General features: G+C 37.6%; 1 protein-coding gene across 1 annotated transcript in view; it reads left to right on the top strand.

The window, feature by feature from the left end:
• The first annotated feature begins 4,890 nt into the window (after positions 1-4,890).
• The window catches only part of LOC127418754 (E3 ubiquitin-protein ligase Itchy-like), a 43,413-nt gene continuing 34,135 nt past the window's right edge, over positions 4,891-14,168 (top strand). The window contains exons 1-3 of the mRNA XM_051659532.1: positions 4,891-5,024; positions 11,335-11,424; positions 13,820-13,961. Of these exons, the coding sequence (XP_051515492.1) occupies positions 11,355-11,424; positions 13,820-13,961 (212 nt within the window). The 5' untranslated portion in view covers positions 4,891-5,024; positions 11,335-11,354. The remainder of the gene's footprint in view (positions 5,025-11,334; positions 11,425-13,819; positions 13,962-14,168) is intronic.

Raw genomic sequence — 14,168 nt, 5'->3', positions numbered from 1 at the left:
CATGGAGGCCATCCCCCTGCCACGGCCAGCGCTCACGCCTGTCACGGTCAACCAGCCAATGCCCACACCTGCCACAGTCAACGATCCAGCGCCCACGCCTGCCACGGTCAAAGAGCCAGTCCCTGAAGCCTCTGCCATCCCAGAGCTAGTGTTTGAAGTCTCGTCCGTCCCAGAGCCAGCGCATGTGTTTCAGGCCGTCTTGTCCCCCGAACCCTCCGAGCCTTCTACGGCTCCACCGCTTGAGCCTTCCACGGCTCCGACCCCTGAGCTATTCTCTCCTGACCCCTGTCCAGCGACCGCCACCCAGTCCTCTGTCCCATTACTTTGTTCCCTTGGCCCTGAGACCACCTCTCAGGCCTCCAGACCCTGCCTCTGCCATGAGGCCTCCTCCCAGGCCACCGGACCCCACCCCTTTTCTTAAATTCCCTCCCTGGTTTCCCTCCCTACCCTCCCTCTCTGCTGTGTTTTGTGTTTTGTGTTAGTAATCGTTCTGTTTGTCTTGTCTATTGTTTGATGTTCCAGTCTAGGTTTCTGTCTGACAGGACCGTGACATCATCGTCCCATCTCTGTCTTGTGTTTCGTTGTCTGTCTTGGTGTGAGTGCACACCAATCGGTTGATTTCCCTGCCGTTTGCTCTTCGGTCGGTCTTATTTCATGTCCGGAGCATGGTGTGTGGATCCTGACCCTTCTGTCTGGTTCAGTTTCGGTTTTGGTGTTGGGATCCAGACACTTATGTTCCATGTCTTGTCTTGTATTGGCATAAGTACATTTCGCTTGTCATCTTGGCGGCATGCACTCACGTCAATAATCTATGCCTGTCTCTCGTGACCGCAGACGCGCATTGCGCTTGCTTTGCCCTGTGTGTCCGGGTCGCGAGCTGTTGTTGTGCTGAGGTTCGGTCACTTCGGTCTGAGGTTTCGGGTTTGTGTGTGGCCGAACTCTCGCACAGGTGTCCTGTCTTGTTTTTGTCGCCTATTGCATGCATCACGTGGCTTTATAAACACTTATTTTCACACTTTTACTCACACTGCTATGTTATGATATTGAAACGCTTTTACTCTCATACATCATTTGAAAACGATACATTGTAACGCTTGCATTACAGACCCATTTACACACTTATTCCAGCGTGCCCAGATAGCACACATGCATCACCTAGACGTGTACTTGATGTGTGCGTCTGCATCTGGAAGATGTATTTTTTAGGTTGTTTGCTCATTTGCAAAACATCTATAAGATGCTTCTTAAAAGTATAATAGATATAATAGAGAGCTGTTTCCTGAGGTCTACTAGTAAACAAAATGTCCTATAGTATGTACATACTATTCATATTAATTATGATTTTGTCTGTAGGCTGGAAAAAAAAAATACATCAAAGCAGCTAATGTCATAATTAATGGCTGTAGTTTTAGATTTAGGCTATTCATTGATTTTAGGCAAGTAGTCAGTTTGTTTAATTTAAATTTTTTAGGATATAGCCTATTAAAATATGACAAATATATTTAGTGAAAAGACATTTGTATATATATGATGTTTGTTATGCTTTTTATGCAGAGAAATAAAATTAAGCCCATAATGAATGTTTTTGGGCAGATGTAAGGGAGCTGGGATAAATGTAAAGGTAGGGAGCAATAGAAAAACACAAAAAAGTAACAATGTTATCACTTTTTTACAAATTTGTGACCACTATATGGCGACGGTGTATGGGCTCACATTCCGTTTTCCATTTCGGCAAACCACCACAAATTCCAATAAAAATCGTACTTTAATTATAAGGTTGATCATGAGGGGTGAGAATTGATTAATACCACGATCTAATGTTTAGTACGAGATGTGTGTTAAATGTTTCAACATAGATTTAGCATCGTTTTAATAACTTTTAGTCTGTCACATACTGTGAGGTTTCTTTTTCGGGCTGTTCAGTTGGGTTGTTTCGGAGTGGGAGAGCTATAAAAATAAAATAAGTGGGTAACAGTGATCTGTGTGGTTTTGATCAGGTACAATGGATCTAAAAAAACACTGTTTTGTGCGAAGCATTTACTTGTTTCCATTAATCATGGTATAAATATTGGGAGAGGGTTGTACTTACTTGTTTTGATTATTGGAGGGGTTACTTCCCCCATACCCCCTGGAATCTACGCCCCTGATGACATGAAATGTTTGTGATGTCTGCTAAATCTCTGGCCAGACCAACAAGAGCGACAGGATGTCCACCAAGAAGATGGGAACTTGTAGTGTTACTTACTGTGAGGAGGTACAATTTATTGTTTTTTACAGAACTACCGCAGGTTTTTTCACTGTTGCTGTTTTTTGTTGTTGTTGTTGCCATTTTGTAGCAATTTTCTGTTCACTATATGTGACTTTACATGTAAGAAATGTGTGGAAATGGAAATGCAAATGTGAATATTCTGTTTACATGTAACACATTGCTACAAAATAAATGTACTGTATACATACAAATGCACATATCCTTTTTCTGTGTACTAGAGAATTGTACAGTATTGACTTTCCCCAGTAAACTTTTACCTACTGTTGAAATCGGTATCTAAAAAGCTCAGTGTGATACACAATAGCATTCAGCTAGAAAAAACTGGCATTCTTGTATAGTACAGTAAGCAGTCAGTGTCAACAAAAAATTTGTATATAACAATTATTTCCAGGGTTGACTGACATGGTGAAAAAACATCTAAACATTTTGACCAGTACGGATCACACCATGACAAAAAAAACTTTTCATTTTGGTGGCATTGGCCAATTTACTGACACAACAACTAGGTTTTGAAGCATGAATTAAATGTTTTGGGTGCAGGGGCGTAGAAATCATTTCTAAAGTGAGGGGGACGGAATGTTTAGTGCAAGATGAAAATAAATATATAAGATATATATTTTTAGGGCTGTCAATCTATTAAAAAATTTTTATCTAATGAATTACTTGATGGACCAGTGAATTTTAACTTTTGCATTTACACATTTAGACATTTGCTGTATGAAAGACACATATGCCCCGTGAAGGGGGGGGGGGGGATACGAACTTTGGTTTTATTGAAAGTGAGGTGGACACGTCCCCCGTATTCTACGCCCATGGGTGAGTTACTACATTTTGCAGACATGCAATAGAGTTGTGATGACCCATAAAACAGTTGTGACTATTGCACTTACAGTTTAGAGAATGTTAAGACGAACTAAACGACTGAGAAGAACTGTAAATGGCAGTTAAATTTCCTGGCAGGTGTAAATGTTCAGCCAGACCGCTGCTGAACCGCCATATAGGCAGCGTTGTTACGTGCAACTTGTTACTTTTCTCAGCGTTGAAGAGGATGGACAAGTCCCAGTCGTTTGTGATTAATCCATGATACTTTTAAAACATGTTTTCAGCTAGATTGCCACTGGCGATTTCGAATTATTTAACAGAAACCAATCTTTAAAAAGTTACCAATTTAGCCCTTGTGTGACCTTCAGGACTTTTTGTCTTTTTGGCTATGTTAATTCCAACGGCATACATTTTGCCAAAGGTGTGTATTTCTTTGGGGAAGTTTTTATTTTCTCCTTTATTCTCCCCAATTTGGAATGCCCAATTCCCAATGCACTCTAAGTCCTCGTGGTGGCGTAGTGACTCGCCTCAAGTTGCCTCCGCGTCTGAGACCGTCATCCGTTCACACCATCCACCGCGGCATCCATGCACAGCTCACCACGCGCCCCACTGAGAGCGAACCACATTATAGCAACCATGAGGAGGTTACCCCATGTGACTCTACCCTCCAACCAGGCCAATTTGGTTGCTTAGAAGACCTTGCTGGAGTCACTCAGCATGCCCTGGGATTTGATCTCACGACTCCAGGGGTGTTAGTCAGCGTCAATACTCGCTGAGCTACCCAGGCTCCCTCTTTGGGGAATTTTGATATTTCAACCTTAGTTCCTATAATACATCTATAATACATAATACACTGTGTACACAAAATAGTTACAATAGAAACCCATTAAAACGGCAATATTTAATCCCAGTGCCATTAAAGCATAAAATATTGAATTCTATGATATTATGCTTTCATTCTGGAGCCCTGGCTTCAAAATGTAAAGTTTTTAAATTTTCCACCAGATGGCGCCATTTTTCTCACATTTAGCCTATGGAGCAAATACATGCTTTTTTCCTATTTTCTGTTTGCTGTATTATAGAGCACTGCAGGCCAATTGAATAAATGATGCAGCTAAAATTGTGTGGGTGTGTTGGTATGGATGTCAGAGTGTGTTTTGTATGTGTGTATCGAGAAATGTGTGTGTGTGTGTGTGTAAAAAAACAACATTGTCATTATGTAAACAAACTGGCATTTAACGGGTTAAAATCCTGAAAATGAATTAATGTTTTGGAGTTATGATCAGGACTGATGTTGGTTAAAAAATCTAAGTCAGTGAAAGTGGAATATAATATTAATATCTAATATTTTTATGGCAGTTTTTTGACGTGGACATTTTTTGTCCTCTAAAGTCCTGAGTGTGTGTGAGTGTGTGTGTGTGTGTATGTGTGTGTGTGTGTTTTATTTTATTTTTTTAAATCTAACACTGCACAAAAAATAATAATGCATCAAAATCAACGTTGTTGCTAATCAATGACATATCCCAGACTGTGATAAAAAAAAAAAAAAAAAAAAAAAAAAAATCCCCTTAGCATTTAGAATATGGAAAATAATTCATTTGTAGTGTGTTTTTTATTTTATATATATATATATATATATATATATATATATATATATATATATATATATATATATATATATATATATATATATATATATATATATATAAAATCAGTGGTTCTGAGCCAACAAGCGCCGCTAGTGGAAGAGCACATTTATGGAGTGAATGGGCTGATTCCAGAACAGTGTCTTTGGGTGACGTCAGCTGACGTTTTGCCATGAAGATGGCGGAAGTTCATTCCTGATCTGAACCGAGTCGCTCCGTGATCCTCTAATAACTACTTCAGGACTGTTCGGTTTCACGTTTCACATCGGACCCGCCGACAGATTCGGGTAAGTGATGATTAGCCGATTCAGAAATGTAGCTATGATACAGTTTACTGTCTGTATATGAGTGTATGTCTGTCTGTGCTGTTCCTCATATTGTCACTCAAACATGTTGACAGGTTGATCAATCACTTTGACTGTTCAAATCGCATTAAATCAACTCAGATTTGACCTTGAGAGCCATTGGTAATCAATACCATCAGTCTGAAGCAGTGTTTGGTGTTACGAATTACAAAGTGATTAATTAATGTAATTAAATGACTTTTTCATTGGAAAAAAAAAAGTAAAGTAAGGGATTACTCTTAATTTTTTAGTAATTTAATTACAGTTACTTCTGATGTAATTGTGTTAAATCCTGTATAGACTATAGAACAATTCTATATAAAACAATAGTGAATTTAAAATCAAAATTTAACATCTAATGATAAAATATGTGTTCTAATTTAACGCTGCCCCTTTAAATTCTTTGGCCAGTTCATGAATAATTTATTAGATTTTATATGATTTATTTGAAAGAATTAAAAGAATGGTTTCATGTCTATCCTTGTATTTTTCATCTGGTCGAGGTTGATAAGGGTTTTAGAAAGTAATTAGTAATAAGTACTTTTGAGAGAGTAATTAGTACAGTAATCTAATTACACTGTAGATGTAATTAATTAGTTACTTTTTCAGAGTAACTTACCCAGCACTGGTCTGAAGGTGTATTTGATGGTTTATTGATCAGGTGACCAGATCCTGTTGGATAGTGTTAAGACTGTTCAGCTCATGTTTGGGTTTGTTGCTAGTTTTGGTTTCAGTTGTTATGATCATTTGAATATTTCCCAGCTGAACAGGTCTGTCCTGATCAAAGCTCTTCCATCAACCCTTACAGATATTTACCAGGGTTAACACAGTATTTCCAATATACATTACTAAGTACATTTACTGTTACTATTGTAAAATCATAGGCAATTTGTGTTTTCATCATTTCGGAATCTGTTTTGTCATTTTGGAAATTCACCATGGTTACTAGATGGATAATACAGTATTACTGTAGTAAAACCATGTTTAAAGGAACGTTACAGGTTCAATACAAATGAAGCCTAATCAACAGCATTTGTGACATAATGCTGATTACAACAAAACATTATTTTTGCTTTAAAAAAGCAAATATCTGGGTTTCAGTGAGGCACTTACAATGGAAGTGAATGGGGGCCAATCAGTAAACGTTGAAATCGTCACTGTTTCAAAAGTATAGCCACAAGACGAAAACATTATGCGTTTAAACATGATTTTACTGTGATAAAATCACATACTAACCTTTTCTGTGTAAAATTACATCCAATTTTACAAATTCGTTGCCATGATGACGAACCGTTGTAACCCCTTAAATCCTAAAATGACCGTAAAAACACAGAATTAATAATATAATAATTATTATTGTGGTAATCAACATTTTGCCACAAATGCTGTCAATTGAGTTCAACTTATATTGAACCCGGAATATTCCTTTCACTGGATCACAACCCTGGTTTCTGCCTTAAGACCATGGAAACTACCGTCATGATTACTACAATATTACTATAGTAAAAAAACAAAACATGCACTCAATTTACACATTTACACTTCAGGATAAAATTTACATTTTAATCATTTTAACATTTAGTAATCTTTTACAAAATCAAAATGAAATATTTTAAGTTTTATTAATTTAATTTAGTTAAAAATTACTCCATTTAATTTCATGGAATTTTGTTATAAAAAATTTAATTGCATAAATCATAAAAATAGTAATTTTTGTAACGGTAAAAAGGTACCACAGTTTTAGTAACTGTGGTATTGTAAGGGTATCTTTGACAAAGGTTTTTTTTTTCTCTCTCTCCGCTTTTCTCCCCAATTTGGAATGCCCAATTCCCAATGCGCTCTAAGTCCTCGTGGTGGCATAGTGACTCGCCTCAATCCGGGTGGCGGAGGATGAATCTCAGTTGCCTCCGCGTCTGAGACCGTCAATCTGCGCATCTTATCACGTGGCTTGTTGAGCGCATTACCGCGGAGACGTAGCGCGTGTGGAGGCTCATGCTATTCTCCGCAGCATCCACGCACAACTCATCACTTGCCCCACCGAGAGCGAGAACCACATTATAGCGACCACGAGGAGGTTACCCCATGTGACTCTAGCAACCAGGCCAATTGGTTGCTAAGGAAGCCTGACTGGAGTCACTCAGCACGCCCTGGATTCGAACTTTCGATTCCAGGTGTGGTAGTCAGCGTCAATACTTGCTGAGCTACCCAGGCCCCCGACAAAGGGAGGTTTTAAATATATAGCATTAGCTTATAGCATTAGACAAAAAAGGTACCTTTATGATAATTGTACCATGGTAATCATAATTTCTATCAAAAATACAATATAGGCTAGTTAGTACAACTATTGTCACTTGGCATTTTAGCCATCGCTGTCGTTAAAAACTGAAATTCAACCAAATTAAAAGTTTCTGTTTACAATAAAGGATTGTGATATTAAAATATTTTTATGCACACGTATCATGGTAAAGCCATGTTTTTTCTTACATGTAACATGGTAGTATCATGGTATTCTTTAAATAGAGAGCAACAGTGCCCGCCCACTTTTTCAGCCATCTGGGTTCCGGAAGTATTTTTCCCATTCATTTCTTCCATGGACTTTTCAAAAAGTTGTCCATTAAACAGTTATAGCGTGAACCAAACCAACCAGCTCCGAGGTGCATCACTTGACAGACTTAGTTTTATGGGCAAAAAGACAAAGGTGCAAGATTGTGTACTTGCCGTGTTTCACGAGGGCATGAACTACAATCCCATGAAGCATTGCGATTGAATGATGGGAAAATATAAAACTATTGATTTTAGGTTTTAGATTATAAGTATAGAAACAATATAGTTTATTGCGAAATATTCTAATAAACACAGATATTGCAGTAGTTTGAGAGTGCAAGGAGACCGTCTCGTTTGCGTCATTCAAAGTGCGTCATGGGAGGTCGCTTCTGGGCTCATTTCGTGGGCTTTGTTGGCCGCGGTTCTCTAATTGGTGCCACTTTCCTTTGCTGGATCACACTGTAAATAGTAACAGTAATCTCAAATTGTAAAAAAATAGTTTACTCAACTTAAGCTTAGGTTTTTACTATTCTTACCAGTTTTAATTAAGTTACCATTACTCTCTAAATCCTAAAGTTGTCATTAATGAAAACATTTAAGTGGTCCTATAAACAGTACTTGAAATGTCCCATTTTGGAATCGTAACTCAAATATTTACGTTCTTTAAAATTTGGCTTCGAGTACTACAAGCTCAAAATTATCAAGTACAAAATTGCGGCTGTGTGGAATACCCATAAGCCCCTGCTCTTGAATAATTTATGTATATTTGTTCAAAACAAGGGAACTTATGGAGAAAAATAATGATTTCTTTTTTTTTTTTATTTTAAAATGTATATAGTTATATTTCTTTTAGACTATTGTTGTTGTATTATTGTAGTTGGTTGATAATTGAGATTTTTGTGAAGTCACCATGAGGGTGATTAGTGTTACCTCTGGTGAACTTGGAGCTTGTTAAGTTTAAGCCATTCTTCTTTACTCAATTGTACTTGACAAAAGTGCATATTTATGCGCACTAAGAAGTATTGAGTAGAATCCAGTGTGCCATATGGCTAACTGAGATTCCAGTCATAATTTCCTTAACTCTGTATAAGACATGTTATAACCCAATTTAAATAATTAAGTCAAAACAGCGATACTTTAATCACAGATGAGTTAAGTTTACTTGTAACTTGTCAACGTTACTTAAAAAATTCAGTTTAGTTTTCTTGAGCCAAGTAAGTACTTACCGATTGACTTGAAAAATCGAAGGTCAACTAATTAGATTTTACAGTGAAGGGTAATGTAGTTATTCAACAGGAATTACACTATTAAAGGGATAGTTCACCCCCCAAAAAATTATTCTTTAATCATTTACTCACCCTCATGCCATCCCAGATGTGTATGACTTTCTTTCTTATGCAGAACACAAATTAAGATTTTTAGAAGAATATCGCCGCTCTGTGGGTCCATACAATGCAAGTGGATGGTGATCAGCACTTTAAAGCTCAAAAAGCAACAAACAGTTGGAGCAAAAGTAATCCATATGACACCAGTGGTTAAATTAATGTCTTCTAAAGTGATCCGATCGCTTTGGGTGAAAAACAGTACATCAACATTTAAGTGCTTTTCACTATAATTGTTTACTTCCGGTCACTCCAATGCGTAGCCATGAGGGGAACTACTTCACACTGCCTCTTGCGTGACACAAGCACGTTAGCGTGTTTAAATGAAAACAAAGCCAGTGAAGCTTGTGGACAGCGCTCTGTTGTAAACAAACCGATCTGCACTTCCGGATTGTAACGTGTCAGGTCTCAGCCATTGGAGAGCAACCGGAAGTAAACAGTTATAAGGAAAAGGACTTGAGTATTGATCTGTTTCTCACCCAAACCGATCGTATCACTTTAGAAGACATTCATTTAACAAATGGAGTCGTATGGATTACTTTTATGCTGCCTTTATGTGCTTTTTGGAGCTTAAAAGTTCTGGTCACCATTCACTTGCATTGTATGGACCAGCAGAGCTGAAATATTCTTTTAAAAATCTTCATTTGTGTTCTGCAGAAAAAAGAAAGTCATACACATCTGGGATGGCATGAGGGTGAGTAAATGATGAGAGAATTTTCATTTTTGGGTGAACTATCCCTTTAAATTCGATTTTTTAATAATGAAGTTGAAATAACGCAGACTGATGGCTTCAGCGGAAGCATATAGCATTGATGAACAACCTCAGAGCTCATGACACTTTTAAAGGTTTATATTAAGTTAGCAATGAAAATAAATTTGTCTATGGAAGAAATAAATGAGATTTTTACTTCTGGAAACTCTATGCGCTCTATTACCGATGAGTTATCAAGGTTAATCAAGATGTATATCAAAATACTATGGTATTATTATGCTTTTACCCTCTGATACCATCAGTACTGTAAAATGGTACAGCTGTGCCAAAGTATCATTTAAGAGGCCTGAAAGATTTTTTACACTGCATGAAGGAGACCTCAATAACTGTAGTAACGACTATATTTTGGGAATGTAAACATTTGTATGGGTAGATCAAGTTTTATTAGGATGAATATCCAGTGCTGGTGGGGTATACATGTGCAAGTCAGATCCTGCTGTCTTGACCGCAATTTATTAATTTCTGTAAATTCAAAATAGACTTTTTTTGTGGTGTGGCAAGTAAAAATGGAAACTGCGAGGCTGGAAATCTGTCGTGACCTCTGAACTAGAAGCTTGTCACTGTAATTAAAACAATGTTTCGCTCTTGTGGTTTTATGTCTGTATCTGTGACGTCTCTGGGTTCGGCCTGTAGCTATTATTGAGGCTCGACACACGATCAGTGATGAATAATTAACTCCGAGTTGAGCTCCAGTGAAAGTTTCGTCAGATCTCTGGCAGATAGCTCTTCCTTTCTCTCTGTCCCCCGTGTGATGTGACTGTGAGCGTTTCGGGCTTTATCGTGTGTGATTCTTAATGAAGCTTTGTGATGTAACTCGAGAAAACGTTATCAAGTCCAATGAGCAAACGGGGATCTCTTTTCAGTGGTGGAGAAGGTTAACAGTTTTCATGGCTATAGTAGATGTGGAAGCTGGGAGAAAGATGAAGCTGAACTATTTTACTTTTCAGACAGTGTTGTACTGAATGTGCATTGTGTAAAGTTTCTTCAGCGTTCACAGATGTTTGCAGAGATTTTACTTCTGTGCATAAACTATTTTTTTCTGAGGACCAAGTTTGAGAGTCTCGTAGTTTCAGATATGTTCAAATATGTTGTGCCCTGACAATCGTATTGTTGATATTTCACAATTATTAGGATGCACTATTGTATCAGTACTTTAGATTATTGACTGTATCAATATATCTGTATGTGTGTGCATATGATGAAGAGGCAGTTTGTCTAAATAACCATAAGGGCTGTTAACAATACAGTTGTCCGAGGTGATAAAATGCTAAAAATCTAGTTTAAAACACATATATGCTTCTATGAGATTGTTGAAATCTAATCTTTGTGTCTAACAACATTTATAGCATTTTCTACAAAATAATATTTCAAGACTTTAGGTTTAGGGTTAGGGTTAGGACTGTCCACAAACTTCAGTGATGTTTGATACATTCTCCATTTTTATCTTTCCCAAATTCCTCTCACGTCCTCTGTTGTGTTGTACTGTTGTAGTTGGGTGGTTGTTTGCTACATTTGCTAATGTTTCCTCATGGTTTTTTTTTTTTTTTTTTGGCAGGTCTCAGATCCGCTCATGTCATGGCCAGCAGTGTAGTTAAAGCGGGCCCTGCTGATGGCATCTCAATGAAAGCACAGCTACAGATCATGGGTATGTTTCCTCTCTGTGTGTTTGCATATGTGTCTGCCTGTGGTTTATCTGATGTAGCGATCGTTCTGATCAGCTCGTTGTCTGATTGATGGTCTTTGTCTTCCCAACTCCTTTTAATAATTGTAAAAATATTGAATAATAAACTCTAATAGTGCCACACTCTAAATGAGATAACAGAAGAAAACAGACAGTTCCCTAGTGGAAAATCCAGCTTAAGCTGGTAGCTGTGTATTGGAACATGGTAGCTGGTTTCTAGCTGGTCTTTAGCTGGTCCAAGCTGGTCATTAGCTGGTCCAAGCTGGGAGACCAGCTTAGACCAGCTACCAGCTTGTCATACCAGCTCAAGGTGGTCAAGCTGGTTTTTGGAACATAGGAGCTGGTTGACCAGCTAAGGACCAGCTTGGACTAGCTCATGACCACCTTGGACCATCTTAAGACCAGCTTGGACCAGCTAAGGACCAGCTTGGACTAGCTCATGACCACCTTGGACCAGCTTAAGACCAGCTTGGACCAGCTAAGGACCACCTTGAACCAGCTACCATGTTCCAAAGCACAGCTACCAGCTTAAGCTGTTTTTTCCAACAGGGAATTGTAGAGGTTTCAGAGGTTCATGTGTGACCTAACTTCAAATTGGCAGGTTGTAAAACAAGAAGCATAGTGTTATTGTATTCTGCTATACAAGTTCAGGGGAAACTTTCAATGGTGGAAAACCAGACTTTTAAATGTTACATTTTGTAAATGCAACGACCGGAATTGTTCGGTTGAAGGGGGTACCAAACTGTGAATCCTGAACAAAACAGTTTGGTGAATGTTTACACATTAGCTTCTACTCAGCTGACAAGCAATGAAAGTAGCTACGTGATTTGCTAGTTAGCTATAAGCTCGTTGTCATGGAGAGTAAAAGATGAACCAGCATTGCGTCTCACCAATTAGGTAACAACGTAGCGTGAAATCAGCTCTCAACAGACACAATCCACCACTGCACCTGTGTCTGCTGAGCTGCAAAAAGATGCTCTGATGTTTACCTTTCAATCTGCTACATTACTGAATGCACTGACAAACTATAGCTGGCTATGTATTTCACAAACTAGTAAGCAACTTACCGAGAAGACACCGCTTAACTCTGCAGAACCACCGTCAGCTCAGCTCTGTAAACAGTGGAGTCGGAGCACGCTCTGCTGGACAAACTATGTTATGACACCAATTCTAAAGGATTGTTTTCTGCGTTATATGTTCTGAAAAAAGTTTTCATATCTGCGCATATCGGTAAACATATATGCCGATACGATATATCGGTGAAAGATGAATATCTGCCGGTATATCGGTCGGGCACTAGTATTAAACCATTAATCCACTTTAATGGGATGTACTGCAGGCATCTAGGGGTGGGCGATTATATATAAAAAATTATAATGTGATATTCTTGATATTTTTGCTCAAAATATATCACAATATACACAGTTTTTTGGGAAGTGATTCAAAACATCAGAAAAAATAATAAGTTCCTTTTTTATTTAAAACGATGTCCAAAGTAATGATAGATTTGTCATGTTCATTGGAATGAAACAACTATCAATATACTGTATATCTATTTCTTAAAAATAATATTCTATGTATTTTATCTACACCGCTTCATTTTTCATTCCAAGCAGAAAATAAGGCTTCTCTCTTTTTAGGAATTTGCTTTGATTCTGAAACAGTTTTGTTTGGTTGAAATTGAGATTTTCTGCAAAAAGAAAAACAACAACCATACTTTCTAATAAGAGAACATAATAGCAAACAATATTTATAAAGGTTTAATTTTTATTATTTTACATCACCTTTAACAAATAAATTAGCTTCAAGAGGCATTTTTTACGTGGCATTTTACTCGTAGTCAACATAATATCTTACGTTTTATAATTGATACAGGGCCTTCATTTTATAATTTGCCTTCTGACAGGGTAATTGTAATAGGAATTTTTGAAATATCATTTTATGGGGCATTTAATCTAAAAATTTTTTATTAAAGTTAAATAAATATAAAAAACCACCAGTGAGTTATCACATTAAAACAAAAAAGATGTGACTTTTTCTGTGGAGTCTGCATCACTTTTGTAATATTATGCCGTTTTTGTGCAAAATGATGCCTCATTTGCATATTTTAAAATACTAAAGGGGAACATTTCAATACCAAAAATAAATATTGTTTGTGTATTTTCATTTTGTTAAAAGGAAAAATACAATTGTAGTCTATTGACCTGTAGGCCTGCCCTTAAGGCAGATCTCCTGGTTTACTACGGTAATGTTTAGTGTTTAATGTGTTTGCAAACATTCGGTCATGACTGTACGTGAGGTCACCGAGTTCTAACGCTGATTACATGCATGTTTGACCGTCTGTTCTCCCTGTGTGCAGTGATCTCCGCCAAACTGAAGGACAGCAGGAAGAACTGGTTTGGACCAAATCCGTATGTGGAAGTGTGTGTGGATGGCCAGTCCAAAAAAACAGAGAAATGTAACAACACACACTCACCCAAATGGAAGCAGTTGTTCACTGTGTGAGTGTTTATACACACACAAACACACACTGTGTTTTTAAGCCTGTATTTTTTATTTAGTACCAGCACTAACAAGTGTGTTTTTATTAAGTACACACACACACACACTCTACCGGTTCCTAATTATGCTTCAATTTAGCATTAGTACTTTTTTCAGAACTAGCTATAGACTCCATTATTAGTAGTGTTTTCAAAGGCAAGCATCAC

Source organism: Myxocyprinus asiaticus, chromosome 28 (assembly GCF_019703515.2).
Source record: "Myxocyprinus asiaticus isolate MX2 ecotype Aquarium Trade chromosome 28, UBuf_Myxa_2, whole genome shotgun sequence".
In the NCBI taxonomy this organism is placed as follows: Eukaryota; Metazoa; Chordata; class Actinopteri; order Cypriniformes; family Catostomidae; genus Myxocyprinus; species Myxocyprinus asiaticus.
The sequence above is the reverse complement of the archived record's forward strand: the minus strand, read 5'-3'. Positions and strand labels throughout refer to the sequence as shown.